General features: G+C 42.8%; 1 protein-coding gene and 1 pseudogene across 2 annotated transcripts in view; both read left to right on the top strand.

The window, feature by feature from the left end:
* The first annotated feature begins 1,374 nt into the window (after nt 1-1,374).
* LOC138157145 (large ribosomal subunit protein eL6-like) lies at nt 1,375-4,858 on the top strand (annotated as a pseudogene).
* A 300-nt stretch (nt 4,859-5,158) lies between these two features.
* LOC138157142 (uncharacterized) overlaps nt 5,159-23,806 on the top strand; it is a 56,993-nt gene continuing 38,345 nt past the window's right edge. The window contains exons 1-2 of one of the 2 annotated variants that reach the window (XM_069082643.1): nt 5,159-8,501; nt 11,484-14,777. In XM_069082643.1, the coding sequence (XP_068938744.1) occupies nt 12,513-14,165 (1,653 nt within the window). In that variant the 5' untranslated portion in view covers nt 5,159-8,501; nt 11,484-12,512 and the 3' untranslated portion in view covers nt 14,166-14,777. Of the gene's footprint in view, nt 8,502-11,095; nt 14,778-23,806 lie in introns of those variants that run through there. The other variant, XM_069082644.1, reaches the window with a different exon arrangement.

Raw genomic sequence — 23,806 nt, 5'->3', positions numbered from 1 at the left:
CATGTACAGGGCACAGGGACTACAACAGAAATCTCATTAATTGGTTAGGAGTTTGGGTCTAGCTAAATATTGCTGTCAATTGCCATAGCAAAAAGAACAAAGGGGCCCATCAAGTGCCTTAGTTATCAAATATTTGAGCTATTTGCTAAGCGGAGAGAGATGATGGCCAAAACAACACTATTTTAGAATATAAACTTGTCTGTAAAATATTACAAAGAAGGATGATGGATGATTATGAGCAGTATCATCTCATAGAAAGAAAGTAGAGAATGAAAGTAGTTAAAGAAAACTTAATAAGAATTGAGCAAAGTCACCCTAAAAACATTTTAAAACAAAAATGGAAGGAGGGTAACAAACAGAAGAAAAATGGAAAGGATCTGCAAAGCTAAAAAAATTTTTTTTAATAAAAAAATGTTTTTTTTTTGTTTTTGTTTTACCATCAAGGGCAATAGAGCCATTACCTATACTCTAACACCACACTGCTAGATATGCTTATAGGAGAAGTAGAAATGGTACTAAAGATAAAAAGTTAAGAAAAGTAGTCATATTGGACTAAGTATACCGTAGATTTGTGCTAAATGCTCTGCTTTGTGATAGCATTGAGGAATTAATTCACAAGGCAGCTAAGAGAAAGTAAGAAACCAAAGGTATGGGAAAATACTCTAATTAATACTGCCCTACCCCCACCCCAGGCAACTGAGAAAACATCACCAACTTATATACCTACTTTCCCATTTATTCAAAATCCTTATGAGACTCATATATACATTAAACAAGGGCATCTCCAATGATAGTATTAGTAGAACAGGAAAGCTTTTGCAAGCAGTATTTAATAATAGACTACATTTTTACCATTTCACAATTGACTGAAAGATGTAAAAAATAAAGGTCCCACAGTTGTTTGTTGATTATGAAAAAATGATTAATTCAGAAGGGCAAAATGCTGCCTTAATGACTCTATTCCCATCCGTACATCAGAATCATTCAAGATTCTTTGAAAGAGACAATAGAAATACCCCCTCTTCAATTATCCTTTTATCAAAAGCACCAGATGGGCATAAAAGAGATAGGATGTACACTCACCAAAAGTATTTGTCCCTGCCACAGATGAGATCCAGGGAAGAGCCCAGGTTGCAGGGGGTATTGCCTATAAATGGTACTTTTTTTTTGTGGATGAAATTATGCTGGTTGCAACAAACCCTAGAACACTGCAGGCCTTTGTGGAAGAGATCTGTAAATGCTACAAAGATTTTGGTCTGACCATTCACACAGGGAAGATCAGGTAGATGAAAAATGTCTTTTGTCCTGATTATGACATGTAGTTGGATGGGTGACCTATAGAGCTTATCCATCAATATGTATGTTTAGGAGAAAAAGTACAAATAGACAAGGAGTTGGGCCCAGAATTAAACCAAAGGATGGTAGTAGGCTGGTTTTACTTCAGAAAAATATAATGCTCCTTTAATGAACATATTCTCCTGGAAGTAAAGGTCTACCTTCTTAATGTCAGCATTTTACCAGCGTTGCTATATGGCTCTGAAATAGAGTACGCAACAGTCCCTGTAGAACTGAAAAGAAACATTGCTCAGAGGAATATGGAGAGGTGAATGGTACATATGAGTGGGATGCAATATATAACCAATGAGGAAATTTGAAGATCAGGAGTAAAATATGTTATCAGAAATATATGCTAGGAAGAGAAGAGGAGCTAGTCCATACCACAAGGGCAAGAGATAGCAGGCAAACTGCCAGTCTTCAACCTCTAATGGTGATATCTTTGTAATATCAAGAGAAATAGAGGCAGCGCTCCACCCTGGATGATGAATTTATGGGAGGACATGGCCAAGAGATGGGCAGGCATAGTTGGGTAGCTGGGATGTGATCTGTATCCCTGGAGAGTGGATCCATTTGAGTATGTTATAGAACAGTGGTGATCACAAAGAGCCAGCACGCTGAGCATAACTTCACCAGACCCTTTGACGAGTTCCTAGATTGGTAGGTCAGACAGATGCCGTATGTGTAGTTTACCTAGATTTTAGCGAAGCATTTGCTACAGTCTTTCACGCTATTCTTATGGGAAAGGTGAAGCAATATAGGCTAAATTGTAGTACAATTCGTTTTACTTAGAGCTGGTTGAATGGATAGACCCAAAGAGCAGTCATTAATGGTTCAATGCCAGCTTGGAAGGAGGTCTTCAGGAGAGGGCCTCAGGGATCAGTGTTAACTTTCTTGTGACTACTATTTTTATCAATGGCTTTAATAAAGGTATAAACTATATGATTGTCATATTAGCAAATGATATAAAGCTAAAAAGCTAACACAATTGATGATAGAGTAGGAGACAAATAGATCTTGACAGACCAGGATTTAATTAATTAATTAATAAAGGTAAATATAGAGTCATAGTTGGTTTAAAAGTCAATAAATATTAGCTCTTTTCAGCAATGCAAGGATCTAAGACTACTCCAAAAGTCTCATGATGAAAATGCTATCCACATTCAGAAAAAGAACTATGGAATCTGAATGCAGATCAAAGCATACTACTTGCTGTCTTTTTTGTTTGTTTGTTTCTTCTTTCTTGTGTTTTCTCCCATTGGTTCTAACTCTTTTTTACAGCATGACTAATGTGAAAATATGTTTAGTATAAATGTATATGTAGAGTCTATATCACATTGCATACTATCTTGGGAAAGGGGGAAGAGAAGGAGGGGAAGAAAATTTAGGACTTAAAATATTATGGAAGTGAAGTTGAAAACTAAAAACAAACAAGTAAATAAATAAATATAAAAAAACTGAAATTAATGAAAAAAAGTCAGTAAGTCTAAGATGAGGGGTATGTGACTAGTAATATATCTGAAAAAGATCTGAGGATCTTAGTGGACAGTAAACTCAATATGCATTAATAATATAATATGACAGTTAATAAAACTAATGCTACTTAGGCAACATTAAAAAAAGGCATAATGTCCGATACTAGGTAGACAATCAATCTTTCTCTGTCTTGATCAAATCATGTGTAAGGTATGGAACTCAGTTCTGGGTGTCACATTTTAGCAAAGACATTGATAAACTAGAGTGTGTCCAGTAGAGGGCAACCAAACGGGTGAAAAGCCTTGAGATCATACTATATGAGGATCAATTAAAGGAACTGAGGAAGTTTAGCCTGAACAAGAAAAGAAAAAAGAGGAACATATATGTGTCTTAAAGTATTTGAATAAAAATCTAGGTCAATTAGACTTGTTCTAAAAAAGTAGGAGAAATGGGTGTGAATTGAAGAGAAGCAAATTTAGACTTTTGATAAGGAAAAAATGCACAAAATCACATTATTCTTGGGTTGGAAGGGCCTTCAGCAGCCAACTAATCCAACCCCAAATCATAAGGAATCTTTGTTGTTATTGTTCAGTCATTTCAATTGTATTCAACTCATTGTAACCTCATTTGGGGTTTTCTTGGCCAAGATACTGGAGTGGTTTGCCATTTCCTTCTCTAGTTTACTTTATAGAGGAGAAAATTGAGGTAAACAGGGATAAGTGATTTGTCCAGGATCACACAACTAGGAAGTGTCTGAGACCGGATTTGAAATTATGAAGATGAGTCTTTCTTACTCTAGGCCAGTACTCTATCCACTGTATCACCAAGCTGTTTCTGAGGAATCTTTGCTATGGTATAATGCTTGGTCAGCTAGGTGGTACCACAGTGCACAGAGCACCAGGCCTGGAGGCAGAAAGATTCATCTTCATGACTTCAAATTCTACCTCAGTCACTTATTAGCTGTGTGATCCTGGGCAGGTCATTTAACCCTATTTACCTCAGTTCTTCATTTGTAAAATGAGCTGAAAAAGGAAATGGCAAACTACTTCAATATCTTTGTCAATAAAACCCCCAAATGGGGTCATGAAAAATTAGATCCAAGTGAAATTACTCAACAGCTCTTTCCCATCTCTCAAGATGGCGGACAAAAAGCCACCCAAGAAAAAGAAGGTCAAAGAAGGTCAAAAAGGAAAAAAAAGAGAACAAAAAGGAAGATGTACCTGAAAAGGTCAAAAAGCCTCGAAAGCATTGCAGTCGGAACCCAGTCCTGGCCCAAGAGATTGGTAGATACTCCAGGTCTGCAATGTATTCCCAGAGAGCCATGTACAAGCGGAAATACGCTGCCCCAAAAACCTGGACTGAAAGCAAGAAGAAAGAAAAAGTTCCTGCTACTATCTCAAAGCCTGTTGGTGGTGATAAGAATGGAGGAACTCGAGTGGTAAAGATTCACAAAATGCCTAGGTATTACCCTACTGAGGATGTGCCTAGAAAGCTGCTGAATCATGGCAAAAAGCCCTTTAGCCAGCATGTGAGGAAACTCCGAGCTAGCATCAAGTCAGGTACTGTTCTCATCATGCTTACTGGCCGCCACAGTGGCAAGCGAGTGGTTTTCCTGAAGCAACTGTCTAGTGGCTTGCTACTGGTGACTGGACCTCTGACCATCAACCGTGTTCCCCTGAGAAGGACCCATCAGAAATTTGTTATTGCCACTTCTACCCGGGTTAACCTTTCAGGTGTGAAAATTGCAAATCATCTTACTGATGCTTACTTCAAGAAGAAAAGGCTCCGTAAACCTAGACACCAAGGAGAGATTTTTGACACAGAAAAAAGAGAAATATGAGATTACAGAGCAGCATAAGGCTGATCAGAAAACAGTAGACTCTCAGATCCTACCCCAAATCAAGAAAATTCCTCAGCTCCGTGGCTACCTGCGTTCTGTCTTCTCTCTCTCCAATGGAGTTTATCCTCACAAACTGGTGTTTTAAATGCCTTGCAGAGAACACTTATTAAAATATTTGCAATAGCAAAAAAAAAAAAAAAAAAGAAATTACTCAACAATAGCAAAATGTTTGAAGACCTCCTGTAAAGGGGAACCCACTAACTCTCAAGGCAACCCGTTATACTTTTGGACAATTTTCACTGTTAAAAAGTTTTTCTTCACCTCCATCTCAAAGTCACCTCTTTGTACATTCCACTCAGTGCTCACAGGCATACTGGGACCAAAAGAACTTCTAAGGAAAAGCTTCCTAACAGTTTGGGCTAAGCAAAAGTGAATTGGGGGTGAATAATAGGTTCTTTCTTATTGAAAATTTTAACCAAAATTTGGACAATCATTTGCCCTGTATGATGGAGAGGGAATTCTTGTGCTGGTCTAGAATGGACTAGATGGTTCCTGGTGTTCCTTCCAACTGTGAGATTCCAGGATGTGTTCTAACAGAACATTTCCGAGTGAATCCTCCAAAAACTACAGCCATGCCTAGATATAAAAATAATGGAAAGGAATTTTAGACTTTAAAAGCAAAGGAAGACTTTCAAACAAACCATTATTTGCAATACAGATAGTTAATGAAGGAGCTAGCATCGGAACTTGGGTATTACTACTCCTAAATAGGCCCTCCTTCCCCTATACCATACCATCACAAAGAAACCTCCCACTCCAGGACCCCAAAGAGGAACAAAATCCACTGCATGTTGCTAAATTGGAACCTACATTACACATCCAGTTGGATTTCCCTGGCTGGAAATGTAAATTTTTAGTAATTCTAAAGCATTTGAAGACGTGGTGGTGGCGGTGAGAGCAGCAGAGGCAGAGGAAGATTAGACACAGCTTTTGGTGGCATGCAAAAATTTATTTTAAAAAGGGCAAGGGGGAGTTGTAGATTGGAATTGAGCCTAAGAAACTAGTATCTTTATTTAAAATCACTATCTCTGTATCTGCATATACATTATACTGATAATTTCCCTTCCCCCAAGAGCAGAGACTCTTTTTTTTCTGTTCTTTGTATCTTAATTCCTAGTGTGGTTCCTTGTACATAGTTGGTATTTAATAAATGTTTGTTAGATTGTTAAAATTGTCTGGGGCTGTGATCTGAGGTCTTAAGTATGGGACAAAAGTTATTTTTTAGGAATTAAATTCATCTATATCAATAGTTGGCTCTCCATGTGAGACAGAAGGTAGTTTGAAAAAGAAATCTAAATGTGAAAAACCTTCTCTCTCTTCTGCAGATGCAGCAACCAGAACTTACACTAATGAGACAGAGGGATGCAGACCTTATGGATTTGGTGGCCATTGGTCCCTAGGAAAAAAAAAAAGATCCATTTGGTTTTCTTTTTTTAAGTGGAGAGATACACGCATGTAAGTGCACACACAGAGAGACACAAACACATAGAGTAACACACACATTTTCCACATTATAATTGGATTCATTTTAGCAATTTAAATAAACCCAATAAGAAGACTACAATAATTGCTAAGTGGTTTTTCCTGAATTTCTCCCTTTGTTTATGTAGTGTGAAAATATATGCCTATCAATGTAGCAGAGCTAAAGGAGCCATATAAACTCTCACACACAAGTACAAAAGGATTAAAAAAAAAAACATTACAATAATATCTTCTTTAAAATCCTTCATGGATTGTGTTTTGGAGAGCCTGAACCCTTTGTTTAATTTCCAAATGCTCTGTCCATCCAACAAGAATGGATGGATTCTTTTTATGCTGTCCATATGGATTCTGAAATGCCTCCTTTAGGCTCAGCAGGAGATCTGAACCCTTCCAGCTAGCGATTATAGGAGAATTGTCTGACTATAGCCCTATTCCATCCTCCCATTCTCCCTGGTGAAGTTTGAGATTAGAATGTTTAGGATCAGAAATTATGTCAAAGATGCCAATGTGTTTTTCAGAGTTAGCTTTTGTTCTCCCCAAGAGCACAGGGTTCTCCAACTTCTGTTTGGTTTATTTTCTGCTATTTACTTGTGTACATGTAAGTGTTTTTAAGATGCTTACATTAGTGACATGTTTTGCAGATGATGTATAACAGTAGGATTTAGGTGAGAATCTTTAGTGCAAAGATCTATTGCTTCTGGTAATGAAGGAAGTGCACTGCACTCACAGTAAGTTATGATAATTGATCCCACCACAGGCAAATCCTATCTCTTGAATTTCACCTTTGTCTTGGCACATAAAGTATTAGTAATTATGCTGATTAAAATAATGGTCCACATTTTGAAAGTGTATAGTTTGCACTTGAAGTCAGCGGTTAACACGTGGTGATATCACCTTTGCTGGAGTGGGAAAAAAAATGCTGATTACAAAGAGTGCCCAAAGGTACTGAACACCTGTGGAAAGAGAGGGGGAAATGTCAGCTCCCTGAGGGTCAGAACTGTTTCTTTTGCTTCTTAGTGGCCCCAAAATACCTACCCCCCAATAGACCTGCAGTGTTTATTGATTGATTAAATGAGTTTTTAGAAATCATTTCACTGAACTGTTTTATTGTAATGCAATTATAAGAAAATGTACAATTTCATGATTTATTCAAATATAAGGTTGTATTTATCAATATAGTGATAGGTAATGTTAGATCTATGAGGAAGCCTTACTACAATCAAGTTATGAACATGTGGATTTGAAAATAGGAAAACGCTGTTGGCCTCAACAACGTAGTACATGAGGAGTGATGATAGAGCCATATCAACTGGGAAGACAGCTTCAACCAGTGCCATAGGGCTGCCTGCAGTACAACATTTTTACTAAGAATTTGGGTAAAGGCATCCTTAGCAAGTTTTCAGGTGATAACAAAGTTGGGAGGGGTTGCTAATACATTGATTAGCAGAATCAGGATTCTAGCAGAGCTCAACAGGATGGGATGATTTAACAAGGGTCCAAAAAACAACTAAAGAAGTCCAGGGCAGGAGAAAACAGAGAGTAACCATAATTAATGTGAAGATACCTAGAGATCTTACTGGCCCCATGCTCACTGTGAGCCAGCAGAGTGATGTGGCTCAAGCTAATTTAATCTTTTGTTGTTAATAGTCTGTCGTGTTGGGCATAATAGACAATAAATGTTTGCTTGCTCAGTTGTTCAGATTCCAAGATGTAACATATCCCTGTGCTATTCCTTTGTTGGGCTGTATTGTATTCATTTCTAGGCACCCCATTTTAAGAGGGAGTGCTCTCTTGACAAGATGGAGCTTACCCAGAAAAAGAAGCAGAATGATATAATGGAAAGAGCATTGACTTTAAAGCCAGAGGACCTGGGTTCAAATTCTGCCTGTTACTACTTGTGTAACTTTGGGCAAATACTAACCTCTCTGAGCTTCAGTTTCCTCATCTTTATTGACTTAGCTATTATCAGCAATACCATGATTGAAGACAGTCCAAAAGGACTAATGATGAATGATGGGGGAGGGGGAGGGGTTTATGGGCGGTGCCATGGTTGCTTTGAATGAATATGTATAAGCTTGATGGGGTGATCTCCATATAAGGCCATGGGGTGATCACCATATAAGGCTATAAATGTAAGACTGCGATATGATTGGCTCGGACTCGCTATATATTTTCTCGTGTGAGAGGGCTCTCTCTCTCTCTCCGCCATGTAACTGTTGAAGAATAAACCACCCCGCTTCACTCCTCCGCCTTCTGTCTGGTGTTTTTTCCCCGTGAGGGGCCGGTGACGACCGAAGACCCGGGATGGGTAAGTGAGAGGGCCGTGGGGCTAGTCGTCTAGATCTGTTGTGAAGGCAAACGCCCGCAACAGATTTTGGCGCCCAACGTGGGGCTGACCCTTCGGGACGACTAGCTGGCGGACGGCCTGCTGGACGCAGCTGGTCTGCTCCAGTCGCCAGACAGCCTCGAGGCCACTGTAGCCTCGGGAAGAGGATAGGATGGGAACAGGGCATAGTATCCCTGTATTTAGGCCGGAGGAGAAGGGGGTGATAGCGGCACAACTTTATAAGCTCTGCGCCCAAAGGGGGGCAAAAATCCCCATTAAGACCTGTAGGGAGTTTATAGATAAGATCTGGGACATATGCCCTTGGGTCAGGCATGTCGGCATACAGGCCGATAGATGGAGAGTTGTGGGACAGCAGATGGCAGCTTTTGAGAATGGCTGCCCTGGTTCGCTGACACCCACTGATTTTTCGGTCTTTAAGATAGTGGACGCGGCATTAAATCCTTCCCCGATTGCCGCTTCCCGGTCCTTGGCCACACAGGTGGGCTCCTCATTAGCCGGGTCAGATGCAGAGTTAGAAAAAGGAAAGAATAAGGAATTGAAGGACCCAGGGGGCTTTGGTCAATATCCGTGGGAGGACTTAAGAGCTGTGGTAATGAATCAGGCGGCGGATAGTTCCGCTAGCAGTTCAGAAGGGGAAGATGAAGGTAAAAGGAGTGGGCGCCAAGATGGCACCCAGGGATCTAGGGAGAGAAGAAGGACCCGGAAGGACACTCCCTCACGTAGGGAGAGGAGGGAGAGACGGGAGAACAAAGGGGAAACGGATGCAGGGGGCGTGCTCCCCGCTTCCGCGCCCTTTACCTCCGCCTTGCCACCAAGCACCTCCTGTTTGCCAGGCAATTACTGTCCTGCCCCGTCTTTCGCTGCTAGTTCCGCATATGTCGCCCCTCCCTGCCCTCCGCCCCCGCCTCCTCATTATGAGAAAAGGCGAGAGGCGAATATTTGTGAGGGAGAGGGGTTAATAAGGCGGAGCCTCCGTGTGGCGGCGGAGGCAGGCGCGGAGGTGGACTTTGCCTCTTGGGATGTCTATCCCATTTTGACTGATCCCCTTACGGGTCAGCATACTCATTCTCCCATCCCATATAAGACACTGAAAGAGTTCAAAGAAGCGGTGACTAAGTATGGCCCTTCTTCACCTTATGTTAGGAGGCTATTTATGAACCTAGTGACCGCTCACCCCTGGATCCCGGGGGATTTTGACGAGCTAGCTATGTCCTGTCTAGACCCTGCTATGCATCTTGCCTTCCAGGCAGAAGTGAAGAGGGAGGCCAGGCATTTGGCCCGACTTAGACCCGGCAGGGCCCCTGAAGACACTGAGCACTTAATTTGTGGCACTGGCCATTTTTCCAACCCGGCTGTGCAGGCAGCCTATGGGCAGTTAGAATTAGATGATGTCAAGGCCGCACACATAGCGGCCTGGGAGAAGGTTTCTGCCAAGGGTATGACAGGGGGCCCTAAATTAGTCAGCCTGAAACAAAGACCTGATCAGACCCCCCTTTCTTTTGTTAACCAAGTTCAGGAGACTGTCCATAGGACCCTAGGCAGCGGCCCTGGAATGGACATACTCATTAAGCAGTTGGTTAAGGAAGGCCTGCGCTCCAGGGAGGCAGCTGCGGTGGCATCCCTGCCATCGGAGGCCCCCTTGGAGGACGTCATAGATAAGTTAATGGACCTGCCCCCGGAAAATCCGATTGCACAGTTGGTTTGCACTGCCCAGGATAGGGACCGCCAGCTTGTACAGGCGCTGGAAAAATTGACAGTCTCGAATACAGAGAGGGAACAGAGCCTCTTGGCGGCTATACAACAACTCAGCTCGTCAGCCCAGAAAGGTCCCGGCAAGCAGGCTTGTTTTCAATGTGGTCAATACGGCCATTATAAGGCCCAGTGCAAAGCCACCTCCAGGGGAACACCTCCTAAATGTTTTACCTGTGGACGCCTTGGCCACATAGCGCAGTTTTGTCGCGCCAAGAATAAACAGGGCAGCGAACAAGCCCCTTTGGAGACCGGGGTCTCCCCCGGATCCCCTGCGGGTGGAGGGGCCTAGCCGCAGGGCCCCTCCCCCATCCTCGTTAAGCAGCAATTATCCTCAGTTTGTAAGAGTCAGGGCCTCTCTTGGAAAACAACCCTCCATCTTTACACTTCCCCCTGGAGAGGCGATAACAGTCCCTGCCCATTTGCCTTTCCACCCAGCTGTAGTGACCGGCCTAGAAGGCTCTCCTGACTTTGAGGTCCCCACCCAAGTAGCAGAGGATATGGAGGCAATGTTGACCCTGTTTAATCCACACTGCACCCCCGTCTCCATACGGGCTGATCAGATCATTGCTAAGGCGTTTCCCTTCGGCCCCTCATCCCAGCATCCTTGCCAATTGAATTGGGCTCGTTCCATCACTTTGAACCGTCCCACTTTGATTATTCATGTGGAGAATTATCCGATCTTAGGGATCATTGATACGGGGGCTGATTGTTCAGTCATTAATTTGGATCAGTGGAGGAAAGAATGGCCCTTGATGGTTGCATCCACGCCGGTCCAGGGAGTGGGGGGGAACAAGAGAGCTCAGAGATCGGCTTGTGCCCTCTCGTGGTCGGTGGATGATAATGCAGGCAGGTTCACTCCTTTGTGTCTCCCCAAGCTGCCTTATGCTCTGTGGGGGCGGGATGTCCTTGCGCAAATGCAACTCTCCTTAGTAACCCCGGACTGCTTGCCGGGAAATGGATAGGGACCACTCTCGATTTGAGCTTCGCCCCGAAACTGACCTGGACGAATAGCCGCCCGGTCTGGGTTGAGCAGTGGCCCCTTAAAGCCGAGAAGCTCACTGCTTTACAAGAAATTGTTGGCTCCCTTTTGCGGAATGATAGGATTGAACCCTCCTTTAGCCCATTTATTCCCTCTTGATAAAAAGGAATGTTCAGCCTTTTGTGATCTGTGTGTGTTGATCCTCATCGAAGGGCTCGTTCTCTGGGTCGGAGTCGGTGGTGTCCGAGTATCTGTGGTGATCGGGCTCATTGTCACTGGCGTCCGGCGTGACCGAGGTGGAGCTGCTGGCCTCTGGGTTTGACGGCTCTTCTACAGTTTTTGTGAAGAAAAGCTTCACCTTAAAGTTTGGAGAAAAGTATCTGTTGGCCTTGTCTTTGTTTGCTTTGTCCAGATCGTTTTTGGACAGTGTGAGTATGAGATATTCCTTGTCATTATCTGACCGCTCGGCACTGCAAATACTATCGGTCTCTTGATCTCCACAAAGACTTCCGTTTTCTGCCCTGAAGCCTCGTGAGTCAACCAGAGCTGTTATTGCCCATCTCTATGAAATGATTTCTATCCTAGGAGTGCCATTAGCCTTAAAAACTGATAATGGCCCGGCATATACTTCCAAGGCCTTTACCTTGTTTTGTACTGAATTTTCTATTCAACATGCTACAGGCCTCCCCTACAACCCTACCGGGCAAGCCCTTGTTGAACGGGCAAACCGTACACTTAAGACCGTCCTGTTTAAACAGAAAGGAGGAATATGCAGGTCGGTCACTCGTCAAGAGTTGGCCCAGGTTGTCTTTACCTTAAATTTCCTGCAAGTTAGAGATGACGGCACCACTGCCGCCATGAGGTTCTGGAGCACCTCCGGTGAGAACACCAGCTCTTCTCCGTTGACCCTCCCCGCACCTAGCCGGGCACTGCCCGGTTCCAGGGTAATGTGGCAGGATAAGGAGGGCCAATGGCACGGCCCTGTAAAAGTGGTTGGAAGAAGGCCCGGCCACCTTTCCTTTTTTCCAAATAATGACCCAACAGCGGTACAGCAATGGGTGCCCCTTCACAAAGTTAGGGATCTTGATTAAGGCACCACCCCCGACAGGTTGGGGGGTGAGGAGAATTCTTGTTCTTCTTGTCTTTCAGATTGTCGACTCACCCTCCTCATCCTGGGTCTCCTTGCTGAGAATGCCGTGACGGAATTACGCTGGGGATTGCTTTCCACCTTCCCGAGACCCATGCCTGTGACTTCTTCGGCACAAGTTTTTCCTCGTTTATTTACAGTTAACAACACCCTTAAGCTCCCTGTTCTGCACCTCAACAACGACACTAGGCCGGTGGAAAGTAACAGGACAATATCACTTAATGGGACGTTATGTTTTCAGATCACACCCACAGTCGATCCGGAACTGTCACCATGTGTCGGGCTGTTCCCTCAAGAGGCTGTGTGGTCTGACCGCCTCAACTTTACAAGCAAGAGGGTGAACGGCTCCTTATTGAGAGGACTTTGGCCGGCCCGCACAATGATTAGAGCGAAGGATAACAGTGGTCTCCTTTGTGGAGAGGGCGGAGGGGAGTGGCGGCCCCAGCCCAGCGCCCAGCCTCGCTGTCGGCCCTCCCGCCACAAGTATTTTTGGCCCTGGACGGAGTGCCAGTCACCCGCAGCTGTCCCTGTACACCCGTTTTTTACCTTTTCCCCTCCTATCCCTTCTGGTAATGTTACTGCGGGTGTGGCAACCAACTGGACTTGCCAAGATGCTAAACCTCTTATGTCCACTGTTACCTCCGATATAAACTCGCGTCATCTTCATTATGAAGATCCTGGGGTCACTGCAAACCCTTTTGATTTGTGGTTGCTCTGTGGGGAGGGGGGCGCTTGTTTGGATTTGCACCCCATGGCCATGCTGTTGGGCGGGGTCATGGGGTGGGGAAATGGTACATGGACAGAACTGGACCCCTTCGATTTTAATATGTCAAGGCCAGTCAAGCATGTACAGATACCACCCACACCTGTCTGTGTTTGGCAACCCTTTCTGTTTTTGGTTTCCAATCGGACAGGACACAATGAGTCTCTTCTCCAATGTAAGAATGACTGCTTTTATTCTTCCTGCTGGAATGCTCAAGCGTTCCCATTGGCAGTTGTCCTCCGCCTCCCACGGTGGGTTCCCTGGCCACTTAACATTACCAATTCTGCTTTGCAGTTAAGGCCCAAAAGAGACTTCGGCATTTCTGCTGCCATTATTGCCGCCATTGCTGTTGCTGCCGCTGCGGCTACTGCAGCAGCCGCCAGTTTGGCCTATGCTGTGCCGACTGCAACGGCGGTTGCCAATCTGAGCGCCTCCGTTACCATGGCCTTAACAGCCCAAGAGGGAATAAATGGGCATCTGTATACCGGAATGATGCTTCTGAATCAGAGGGTGGACCTGATTCAGGAGGAGGTTGATGTCCTCTGGGAGGTAGCCCAAGTTGGGTGTACTCTGCGTATGCCTGGTTTATGTGTTACTCCTGTTTTGTATGAGAACTTTACTAGAGCAGCTAACCTGTCCCGTCAACTTTCCGCTCTCCTCCTAGGCAATTGGTCTGCCGAATACGAACAACAGATAAGACAATTAAGACTGGCTATTGCATCGGTGAATTCCACCTCTGTCGACCCTGCCGTTCTTTCCGGACTGTCTAAGTGGCTGCATGATGTTACAACCTGGTTCTCACAGTGGGGAGGCTTAACCTCCTCCACCGTGGTGTTTGTTCTTGTGATTATTTTGCTTTTGTATTGTGTTTGCAAGCTACGGCGCCGTCAGGATGGCTACATGCTTCTGACCCAACAGGCCCTTTTTACCCTCCAAGAGGGGGGAGATCCTCAGGTATGGTTCCAGGCCATGGAGGACGTGTGACACCTGGGGTAAGACGGGGGTGACTCCATGACGGGCAACTCCTCCCTCCTCGGCCGCCTAAGACAGGACCCAGGGTGTCGGTGTCCTACGACGGGTAAGGTTCGAGTGAATCGGAGGTGACCTAAGCCAGAGGCCCCCGCACCGCACGTCAGAGTCCTTGGGACAGGACCCCTGAGTGGTAATGGGATTTTTCCGTGGTCTTTCGGGCAAGAAGCATGGTCACCTGTGTCGCCTGTAGCGAGAAGCTTAGCAGTCTGCACTGCCAATTCTTTTGGCATATGGGATTATCGTTTGCTTTAAAGAAAAAGGGGGAGTTGATGGGGGAGGGGGAGGGGTTTATGGGCGGTGCCATGGTTGCTTTGAATGAATATGTATAAGCTTGATGGGGTGATCTCCATATAAGGCCATGGGGTGATCACCATATAAGGCTATAAATGTAAGACTGCGATATGATTGGCTCGGACTCGCTATATATTTTCTTGTGTGAGAGGGCTCTCTCTCTCTCTCCGCCATGTAACTGTTGAAGAATAAACCACCCCGCTTCACTCCTCCGCCTTCTGTCTGGTGTTTTTTCCCCGTGAGGGGCCGGTGACGACCGAAGACCCGGGATGGGTAAGTGAGAGGGCCGTGGGGCTAGTCGTCTAGATCTGTTGTGAAGGCAAACGCCCGCAACAGATGAACCATTCTATCTACCTCCAGAGAAAGAACTGACACTGTTTGAATACAGATTGAGGCATACTATTTTCACTTCCTTTTTTTCCTTTTATTCAAGTCTTCTTGTACAAAATGACCACTATGGAGATGTTTTACATAACTGCACATGTATAATCTACATCTGATTGCTTACTGTCTCAGGGAGGAAGACAGGGAGGGATAGAATTTGGAACTCAAAACTTTAAATAAAAATGTTTAAATTTTTTTTCTTTTTTTCCCATTTTTCAAATGCTTTATTAACTTCTGATTTACATCATACATTTCCACCAGATTTTGAGTTAGAAATTTTCTCCCCATTTTTCCCCTACCCACTGCCCCAAAATAGTAGTCCCATAGGATGTCCCCTCCTCCAATCTGCTCTCTCCCATATTTTCTCCCATACCCCTTTCGACTTTTCCAGTAGAGCATGGTGGATCTCTATGCCCCAGTGCCTGTATTATCTTATTTCCCAATTACATGTAAAATAGTATCAATAAGAGTGTATATATATATATATATATATATATATATATATATATATATATGTTAAACATTTGATTTTAAAACTTTGAATTCCAGATTCATTCCCTTCCTCCTTTGTCACCCACCCTTACTGGGAAGTTAAGCAGTTCAGTATAGGTTGTACATGTGTGGCTAATGCAAAACAATAACATAGTAGATGTATTTTAAAAGACTGACTATATTTCCCTCCCTCCTATCCCACCTCCCACTTGTTCTATTCTCTACTTTGATCCTGCCCCTTTTCAAAAGTGGGTGCTTCCAACTTCCCTCCCTTCTGTCATCCCCCTTTCAGTCTGCCCTCCCTTCCATCATCCCCCCTCTCATCCCCTTACCCCCTACTCTCCTGTAGGGTGAGAGACTCTATTTAGTATGTATTTCATTCCCTCCCCAAGCCAAATTCAATGAGAATAAGGTTTTGCCATTCCCTTTTGCCTTCCTATTCTTCCCCTCCATTGTAACCATTTTCCCTTGCCTCTTCTATATGAGATAGTTTACCCCATTCTGTCTCTCCCCATCTCCTCTCATTATATTCCTCTCTCACCTCTTAATTTCACCTTTTAAGTATCATCTCTTCCTATTAAATTGGTCCTGTGCCCTCTATCTATGTATACCTGTAAACATATATATACACATTCACATACGTATTCATATGCCCATAGACATATATATATATATTCCCTTCAACTATTTTCATACTGAGAGAAGTTTCATCAGTTACAAATATTGTTTTTCCATGTAGGAATGTTAATAGTTCAACTTTGATAAGTTCCTTATGATTTCTTTTCCCTGTTTACCTTCTCATGTTTCTCTTGCTTCTTGTATTTGGATGTCGAATTTTCTATTCAACTCTGTTTTTTTCATCAAGAATGCTTTTAAGTCCTCTATTCTACTGAATAACCACATTTTCCCCTGAAACATGATACTCAGTTTTTCTGGGTAGGTGATTCTTGGTTTTAATCCCAGCTCCTTTGACCTCCGGAATATCATATTCCAAGCTCTTCGATCCCTCAGTATAGAAGTTGCCAGATCCTGGGTTATACTGATTGTGTTTTCACAATATTCAAATTGTTTCTTCCTGGTTGCTTGTAATATTCTCTCCTTGATCTGGGAATTCTGGAACCTGGCTATCATATTCCTAGGAGTTTTCTTTTTGGGATCTTTTTTAGGAGGTGATTGGTGGATTCTTTCAACCTCTATTTTGCCCTCTTGTTCTAAAACATCAGGGCAGTTTTCCTTGAGAATTTCCTGGAGGATGATTTCTAGGTTCTTACTTTGATCATGGCTTTCAGGTAGTCCAGTAATTTTTAAATTATCTCTCCTGGATCTATTTTCCAGGTCAGTGGTTTTTCCCATGAGATATTTCACATTGCCTTCTATTCTTTCATTTGTTTGGATCTGTTTAACAGCATCTTGATTTCTCATAAAGTCATTAGCTTCCATTTGCTCCAATCTAATTATGAAGCAATGATTCTCTTCAGTGAGCTTTTGAGATTCTTTTTCCATCTGGCAAATTTATCTTTTTAAGGCATTCTTCTCCTCATTGCCTTTTTTGAGCCTCTTTAGCCATTTGAGTTAGTCTATTTATTAAGGTGTGATTTTTCTCAGTCAGGCTGTTGACTCTCATTTCGTAATTTTCTTGCATCATTCTCATTTCTCTTCCCAATTTTTCCTCCACTTCTCTTATCTGCTTCTTAAGGTCCTCTATGGCCTGTAACCAGCTCATATTTTCCTTTGAAGCTTTTGGTGCAGGAGTTCTGGCTTCACTGTCTTCCTCCTGTTCCATGCTTTGCCCCTTTTTGTCCCCCAAATAGGAGTCTGATGTTGGAATCTTCTGTTTGCTTTGTTTCCTTTGCCTGGTCATGATGCCCCTTCAGTCACTTGGCCCCTTTTTGCCACAGTAGGACTCTGCCACCAGATAGGGGAGCTTTTGTCCCAAACGCTGGGGTTTTCTCAGCTGCCAGAGTATTAGTTGGGTGCTCTCTCGGAAGCCTCCACACACTCTGGCAAGCTGGTCACACACCCCAGGACCTCCACCCTAGACTGCAATCCAGATCCAAGAAGGTAAAGCAAGAGTAATTACCCCTCAGACTGGTCACTTAGTCCCCCTACACTCTGCAGGCCAGGAGCTGAACCTGCCAAGTGGCACTGGCTGGCTGTACCAGGAGTCTCAGCGGCTTTTCACCCTGGGGGCAAAAGCCAACACACTCCCACTTACTGGGTCCCAAAGTCCAGACTGCACTGACCTCTCATTTTGTCCTTTGCATCTGTGTGTTGATAATTCTGGATCACCATAGCTGCTGGTGATCTGGAGTCCCTCCTGCTGGTGGCTGGTCAGGCCCACCCTGGGGCTAAAACCTGGGGCCTGGGCTTGGCTCCCAGAGTGCTGCGCTGGCCGATTCCTGCTGGCCTGCTGGGCTGTCCTCAGTGGGAAGTTAGCTTCTCTGTGTCATTTTGTGGGTTCTGCAGCTCCAAAGTTTTTTTAGAGTCCCCTTTTTACATCTATTGGGGAAGGTGGAAGCCAGAGCCGCTCAGAGTTCCTGCTTCTACTCCGCCGTCTTGACCAAAAATTTTTTTAAAGAGCAAGAAATGAAGGGAATTAGCCAAGATGTCTTCTGAAGTCACTTTCAGCTCTAAATCTATGATCCTATGTCTTAAAGTCATGTCATGGAGGGAGCAATTGAAGGAGTCTAGGATGTGTGCGCTGGAGAGGGCACCATGTTTAAAGGGGGCTATATGGTTATATGTTGTTATATGTAGCTTCAGAGGACAGAAATAAGACTACTGAGTAAACATTATAAGTAAGGAGATTTTGACTTAACATATGAAAGAACTTTCTAAAAATTAAATTTTCTAATAATTATAACTAACATTTACATAATGCTTACTATGTGCCAGGCACTGTGCTAAGCACATTCAATTATTATCTCATGTGGTCCTTACAACAACCTTGGGAGGTCAGTGTTATTATTATGCCCATTTTAGAGATGAGGAAATTGAGGCAGACAGAGGTTAAGTAATTTGCCCAGGTTCACGCATCTAGTAAGTGTCTGAGGTCATATTTGAACTCAGGTCTTCATGAATCCAAGTTGTATCCATTGGGCCTCCTAGCTAGCCCCCAAATAAAATAGGCTGCCTCAAAATCTGGCAGCGAACTCCCTGTCCCTGGAGATGTTCAGATAGATATTAGATGACCCCCCTATAAGAGATTCTGTATTAATGGTTTCTGGCATCAAGTTGATGGGTAAACTAGATGACCTCTAATGTCATGTGCAGCTCTAGGATTTTCTGATGATGTGTGAGATTAGGAGGTTTCATTTACTTTACAAAAAAATAACTTCACTTCTGGCTTCCTTCAAATAATGATTTGTTCTCATGAATGTAAGATGATTTAGGTTACAAATGTTTATTTGCACAAGAATATCCCTTTTATATAGAATGAGGTACACAACTGCTCATGGATGGAAAAAAGTAGGGGTTTCTTTTATTTTGTTTTTAGTTTTGCACATGTGGATTTGCCGATTTAGGGGATAGTTGTACTTGCCAGCAAGCTACAGCTCATCCTTTTAATTCGAAGTTCCTTACTGGGCTTTTGGATTCGTTCTCCTCTATCATTGTTCTTTTTCTGAAATGCCTCGAAACAAAGAGTTAATGTTTGCTGTCCTGTTTCTATAATGTGACTTAGAAAAGGAAGAAGAGGCAACTGGAGGGGTTTGGAAGAAGCAAGCATATGCCCGGATCATAATAACCCCAGCAGATTCAGTCAGCCTTGCCTAGACTCTCCTAATTTTCATGAGATGTTTTAGGGATATTTTGGACATTTTTGTCATTTTGTGTTAAAAATGGATACGTGGCATTAGAGATCACCACTGAGAGTCCAACCATGCCATGAAAACATTGGTTGAATGAAGTAACTAGGGATATTTAGCTTAGGGAAGGTTTAGGAAGGTCATGATAACTTTTTTCAAGTACTTAAAGGACTTCCATGTGGCCACGGGATTAATTTTGTTCTTGACCCCAAAGAGCAGAAATAGAAACAAGTGGATAGAGAAGAAGAGAGACAGATTTGTGTTTAACATAAGGAAGAACTTAGGTGGTTTGGTAGACAGAGAGCTAGACCTGAAGTCAAGAAGATCTGTACTCAAATCTAGGCTAAGACATTTCCTAGTTGTGTGATCCTGGGCAAATCATTTAACCTCTCTCTGCCTTAGTTTTTTCAACTGTAAAATGGGGATCATAATAGCATCTGCTTCCCAGAGTTGCTGTGAGAATCAAAAGAGAAAATATTGTAAAACTCTTAACATAATACCTGGTACATAGTAGGAGCTAAATAAATGCTCACTATCATTATACTTAACTCTAGCTCTGCAAAAGTAGAAAAAGACTGCTTTAGAAAGTTAATGAATTCTCTGTCACCAGAAGTGTCCAAACAGAGTCTGAATGATCACTTATAAGGGCTGTTGTCAGCAGTGTTCTGATTAATGTTTAAAAACTGGCTCTCCCCTTCATAAATGTACACAGGACACACTTTTAAGCCTAATCTTCACTATTGTCATTTTCTCCATCACTTTTCTTACATAGAACGACAACCTACAAAACAATAAATCAAGTTCTGATTTTGTAGTTGGCCTACAGAGGTATAAATGCTCACACTGCTAATCTAACAGTGTGCTGTCCAGGCCAGCTTGAGCTGGCTCTAGCCCTCCCTGAATGTCATTAAGGATTTTCCTACAAAGGACAGAAAGATTGGACTAGACGACCTGCTTGGTCACTCACATCACAGTGTAGCTTGATTCTGTGTCACTGAGGTTACCCAAGCAGTGGTGGGAACACAGTTATGAAGATCACAAGTCAAACCTCCTAGTTTCCTCATCTTAAAAGGGGGAGGAGAAACAAGGCTAGCATGAATAATGTTTGCCAGGTAATTATTTTTCAGTTGAATAAGTGTACCTCATCAGACAACCAAATTTGTCAAAATGTGTATGCTGCTTTGATCACTCATAAAAAGAAGGTCATCATTGAAGTGTGTCGGTATGCAGATCCCATCAGAATGACCTTTCTGCACCTCCCCAGTTCTTTAAGGCCCAATTCAAGTGTTCCCTCTACCATGAAACCTAAGCATTCATGAAACCTGAGCATTCCAGGCCAACGTAGAGGGATCCCTCCGGTAAACTCCAACAGCATTTATTATCACACCATTCATTTGGCTCTTGTCATATGTTTCTGTATATTCTATGTTATCTTTACACATGTTATCTCCCTAAACAGGCTGTAAATTCCTTGAGGGACAGGGGTCAAGTATTTCCTCTCTTCGCTTCTTCTATAATATCTTCTAGTGACCTTCATGCAGGGGGGAACCTGTGACCTCGAGGCCACACATGGCCGTCTAGGTCCTCAAGGGTGACCCTTTGACTGAATCCAAACTTCATGGAACAAATCCCCTTAATAAAAGGATTTATTCTATAAAACTTGGGCTCAGTCAAGACAGCCACATGTGACATCGAAGCTACAGTTCTCCACCCCTGTTAAACAGTTGTGTTTCTCCTTCCCCAATAACATTGACTATTATCCTGTATCCAGCAGATGCTCAATAAATTTTCATACCACTGATGAGTGGAAGTTACAGAAAGGCAGATTTCAGCTTGATACAAGGAAAAACTTCCTAGAAATTGTAACTATTCAGAAGTGTAATAGGCTGCCTTAGAAGAACACTAAATTTCCTGTTGCTAGAGTCTGCATTTATTTGTGTTGGATATTGTAGAGACAATTTCTACTTAAGGCATATGTTAAACTGCTTGACCTCTGAGGTCTCCTTCATCTCTGAGATTCTGAGTTTCTCTGTCACCCCTTCAGTCTTTCCACCTGCATCTCTGCTAGAGTAGGCACTCAGAAGATACTCAGCAATTCATTGATTGATATGATAAGGTTAGAGAGAGATTGCCTGTCTTAAATATTTACATGTGAAAATATTGGCTGGCACAGAGTCCCTGCTAGGTTATAGAAAATGTAACATTTAAACATTTCTCTAAAAATTTAATCCTTTTTCTTTATTGACAGTCACTAATGACTTTAATGAAGGCAGAACTTAGTTCAAGCAAAGCAAAGATTAGATTATTGTCAATGAAGGTGTAAACAGGATCCTAATTAATAAATGTGCTTTTAGCACCATCGTCTATAGGCATCTAGGTAGGGACTATCAGTAGGGTAGGGAGGACAGTTCCTTTTACTTCTGCTTTCTGGCATTGAGGGTTTGAGTTTGAGACATCCACAACAGGGGCTTCAATAATTCTCCATTTATTGGGAATTTCCATATGATAGATATATAAAAGAAAATAAATTCAGAGAAACCAAAGTCTTAACCTACATGTTAATTGAATTTTCATTTTTAAAACAATATAATAAACATTTCATTGTTCATTTTATATGCAGTACTTGTGGCTATAGAGCAATTTCTCATTTATACTCCCTATAACCCTCTGAGGTGGTCAGAAGTACTAATTCTGTCTTGAAGATGAGAGAACTGAGACTTGGAGAAATGGACATACTCAGGTTCTCAAGTGGAGCTGGGGAAGCATATAAGCAGGAAAAGAATTAAGAAAAACTAGGAGGCATCAGCTGAGATACTGCTGGGAAGTTGTTCAAAATATAACTCGGTATTTTGCATAAGACAGACACTGGAAGCAGTGGTTGTTTTGCTTTCTGAATATTTCTTGATGTTTTTCCAACATTATACAATAACATCTCCTGGCTTATTCCCTTCTCCCACCTCCTCCATTTAATAACTTTCATAGAGACTAGGAAAATGTAGCAAATAGCTAAAACTATAAAATGCAAGTATTACTTATTTAATAATTGAGATGTCACCAGAGTCATAACTAGGAATTCTACCACCTTGAGGGCAAATTCAGTTGAATGTGGCAGAAGTTGTGGGGGCAGGGAGAGGTGTTGGGTAGTATCTAAGTTATGGTTGAGGTAGACTAGAGACAGAGGATTATTGAAGAAACAGGTGTTGAGGTAGAGAAGAAGATTGTGAAGCAGGTATTGAACTTATTGGGGAGGAGAGAGACTGACCTGGAGGTCCTTAAGTGACTACAACAATGGCCTGGATAGGATAGAGTGAACTTAAGGAAGGAGTGACTGATGAGTAATGGTGCCAGGGGAAGGGTCTTAAAGTGGCAATGAAGAGCAAAGAGATTGTTAGTGCCTCCTGGTCCTGTGTGCCATGGAGTGTGAGAGAAGAAACCAGCCCCAGGGACTGCCAACAGATAGTGTTTTTGGAGGAAAGCTTCATTTCGATGAGCACCAGAAAATGGAAGGAATTTGAGAGGAAGAGTTCTAGTATTAAAGGACAATTTGTTAACACTAGAGAAGGCTTTAGAAGGGAATAAGGAGAGGACTGAGGAAAAGATGGAGCTAAGCTTACTTCTGGTGGTAAGAAGCCAGTGTCTTCAATTCAGTCAGTATTTATTAATTCCTTACTGTATACCAGTTACTGTACTGGGTATGTAAAGGCAAAAATGAAACTCTCTTTGTCCTCAAGGAGTTAAGGCAGCTGCAAAAACACACATATATAAATAGGTAAGTGCAAAATATATGCAAAAGAAATATAAAAGGATTTCAATGGGAGGTGGGGAGGTAAGCACTAACCACTGTGGAAATCAGGATAGGTTTCTTGTAGGATGTGGTACTTGAGCAGAGTCTTTGAAAGGACTTAAGAATTCTAAGAGGTAGGGGCAGCCAGGTGGCTCAGCAAGTAAGAGCACTGGCTCCAGTGTTGGGATGACCTGGGGATCAAATCCAGGCTCAGATACTTAGCACCACACCCAGAAATAACTGGCCATGTAACCTTGAGCAAGTTACTTAACCCTGATTGCTAAAAAAAAAAAACCAAAAACAACTCTTTGGGGCAGCTAGGTGGCACAGTGAGTAAAGCGCTAGCCCTGGAGTCAGGAGGTCCTGAGTTCAGTTCCGGCCTCAGACAGTTAACACCCACACACAAAAAAACTAGCCTTGTAACCTTGGGCAAGTTACTTAACCCCAATTGCCCTCCAAAAAAAAAAAAATTCTAAGAGGTGATGGTGAAGAGGGAGAAGATGGAAATTTAGAGATCGACTTGTGAAATTCTTAGAGGAAAGGCAAATAGACTGGTTTGATTGAGAAGTAAAGACTTTGAGAGGAGCTGATGTAAAAGACTCTTGACTTTAGGGCTGTGATGTATCTTTAAAAAAAAAAATTTGAAAAATTTTCAACTCTTCTCCTGGGCCAGATTTGGTCATTGTAATATGTCATTCAGTTTCATTTGGTTGCCCTTCCTGCTTAAATTGTTAGAGTCATTGTGTGTATTGTTTTGCTGTTTCTGCTAATCCCATTCTGCATCATTTGATACCAGACTTCTTGTGCTTCTCTACATTCTTCATATTCATTATTTC

This window comes from Petaurus breviceps, unplaced genomic scaffold (assembly GCF_028583685.1).
Source record: "Petaurus breviceps papuanus isolate PSGF00001 unplaced genomic scaffold, PetGlider_PUasm1.0 171, whole genome shotgun sequence".
In the NCBI taxonomy this organism is placed as follows: domain Eukaryota; kingdom Metazoa; phylum Chordata; class Mammalia; order Diprotodontia; family Petauridae; genus Petaurus; species Petaurus breviceps.
The sequence above is the reverse complement of the archived record's forward strand: the minus strand, read 5'-3'. Positions and strand labels throughout refer to the sequence as shown.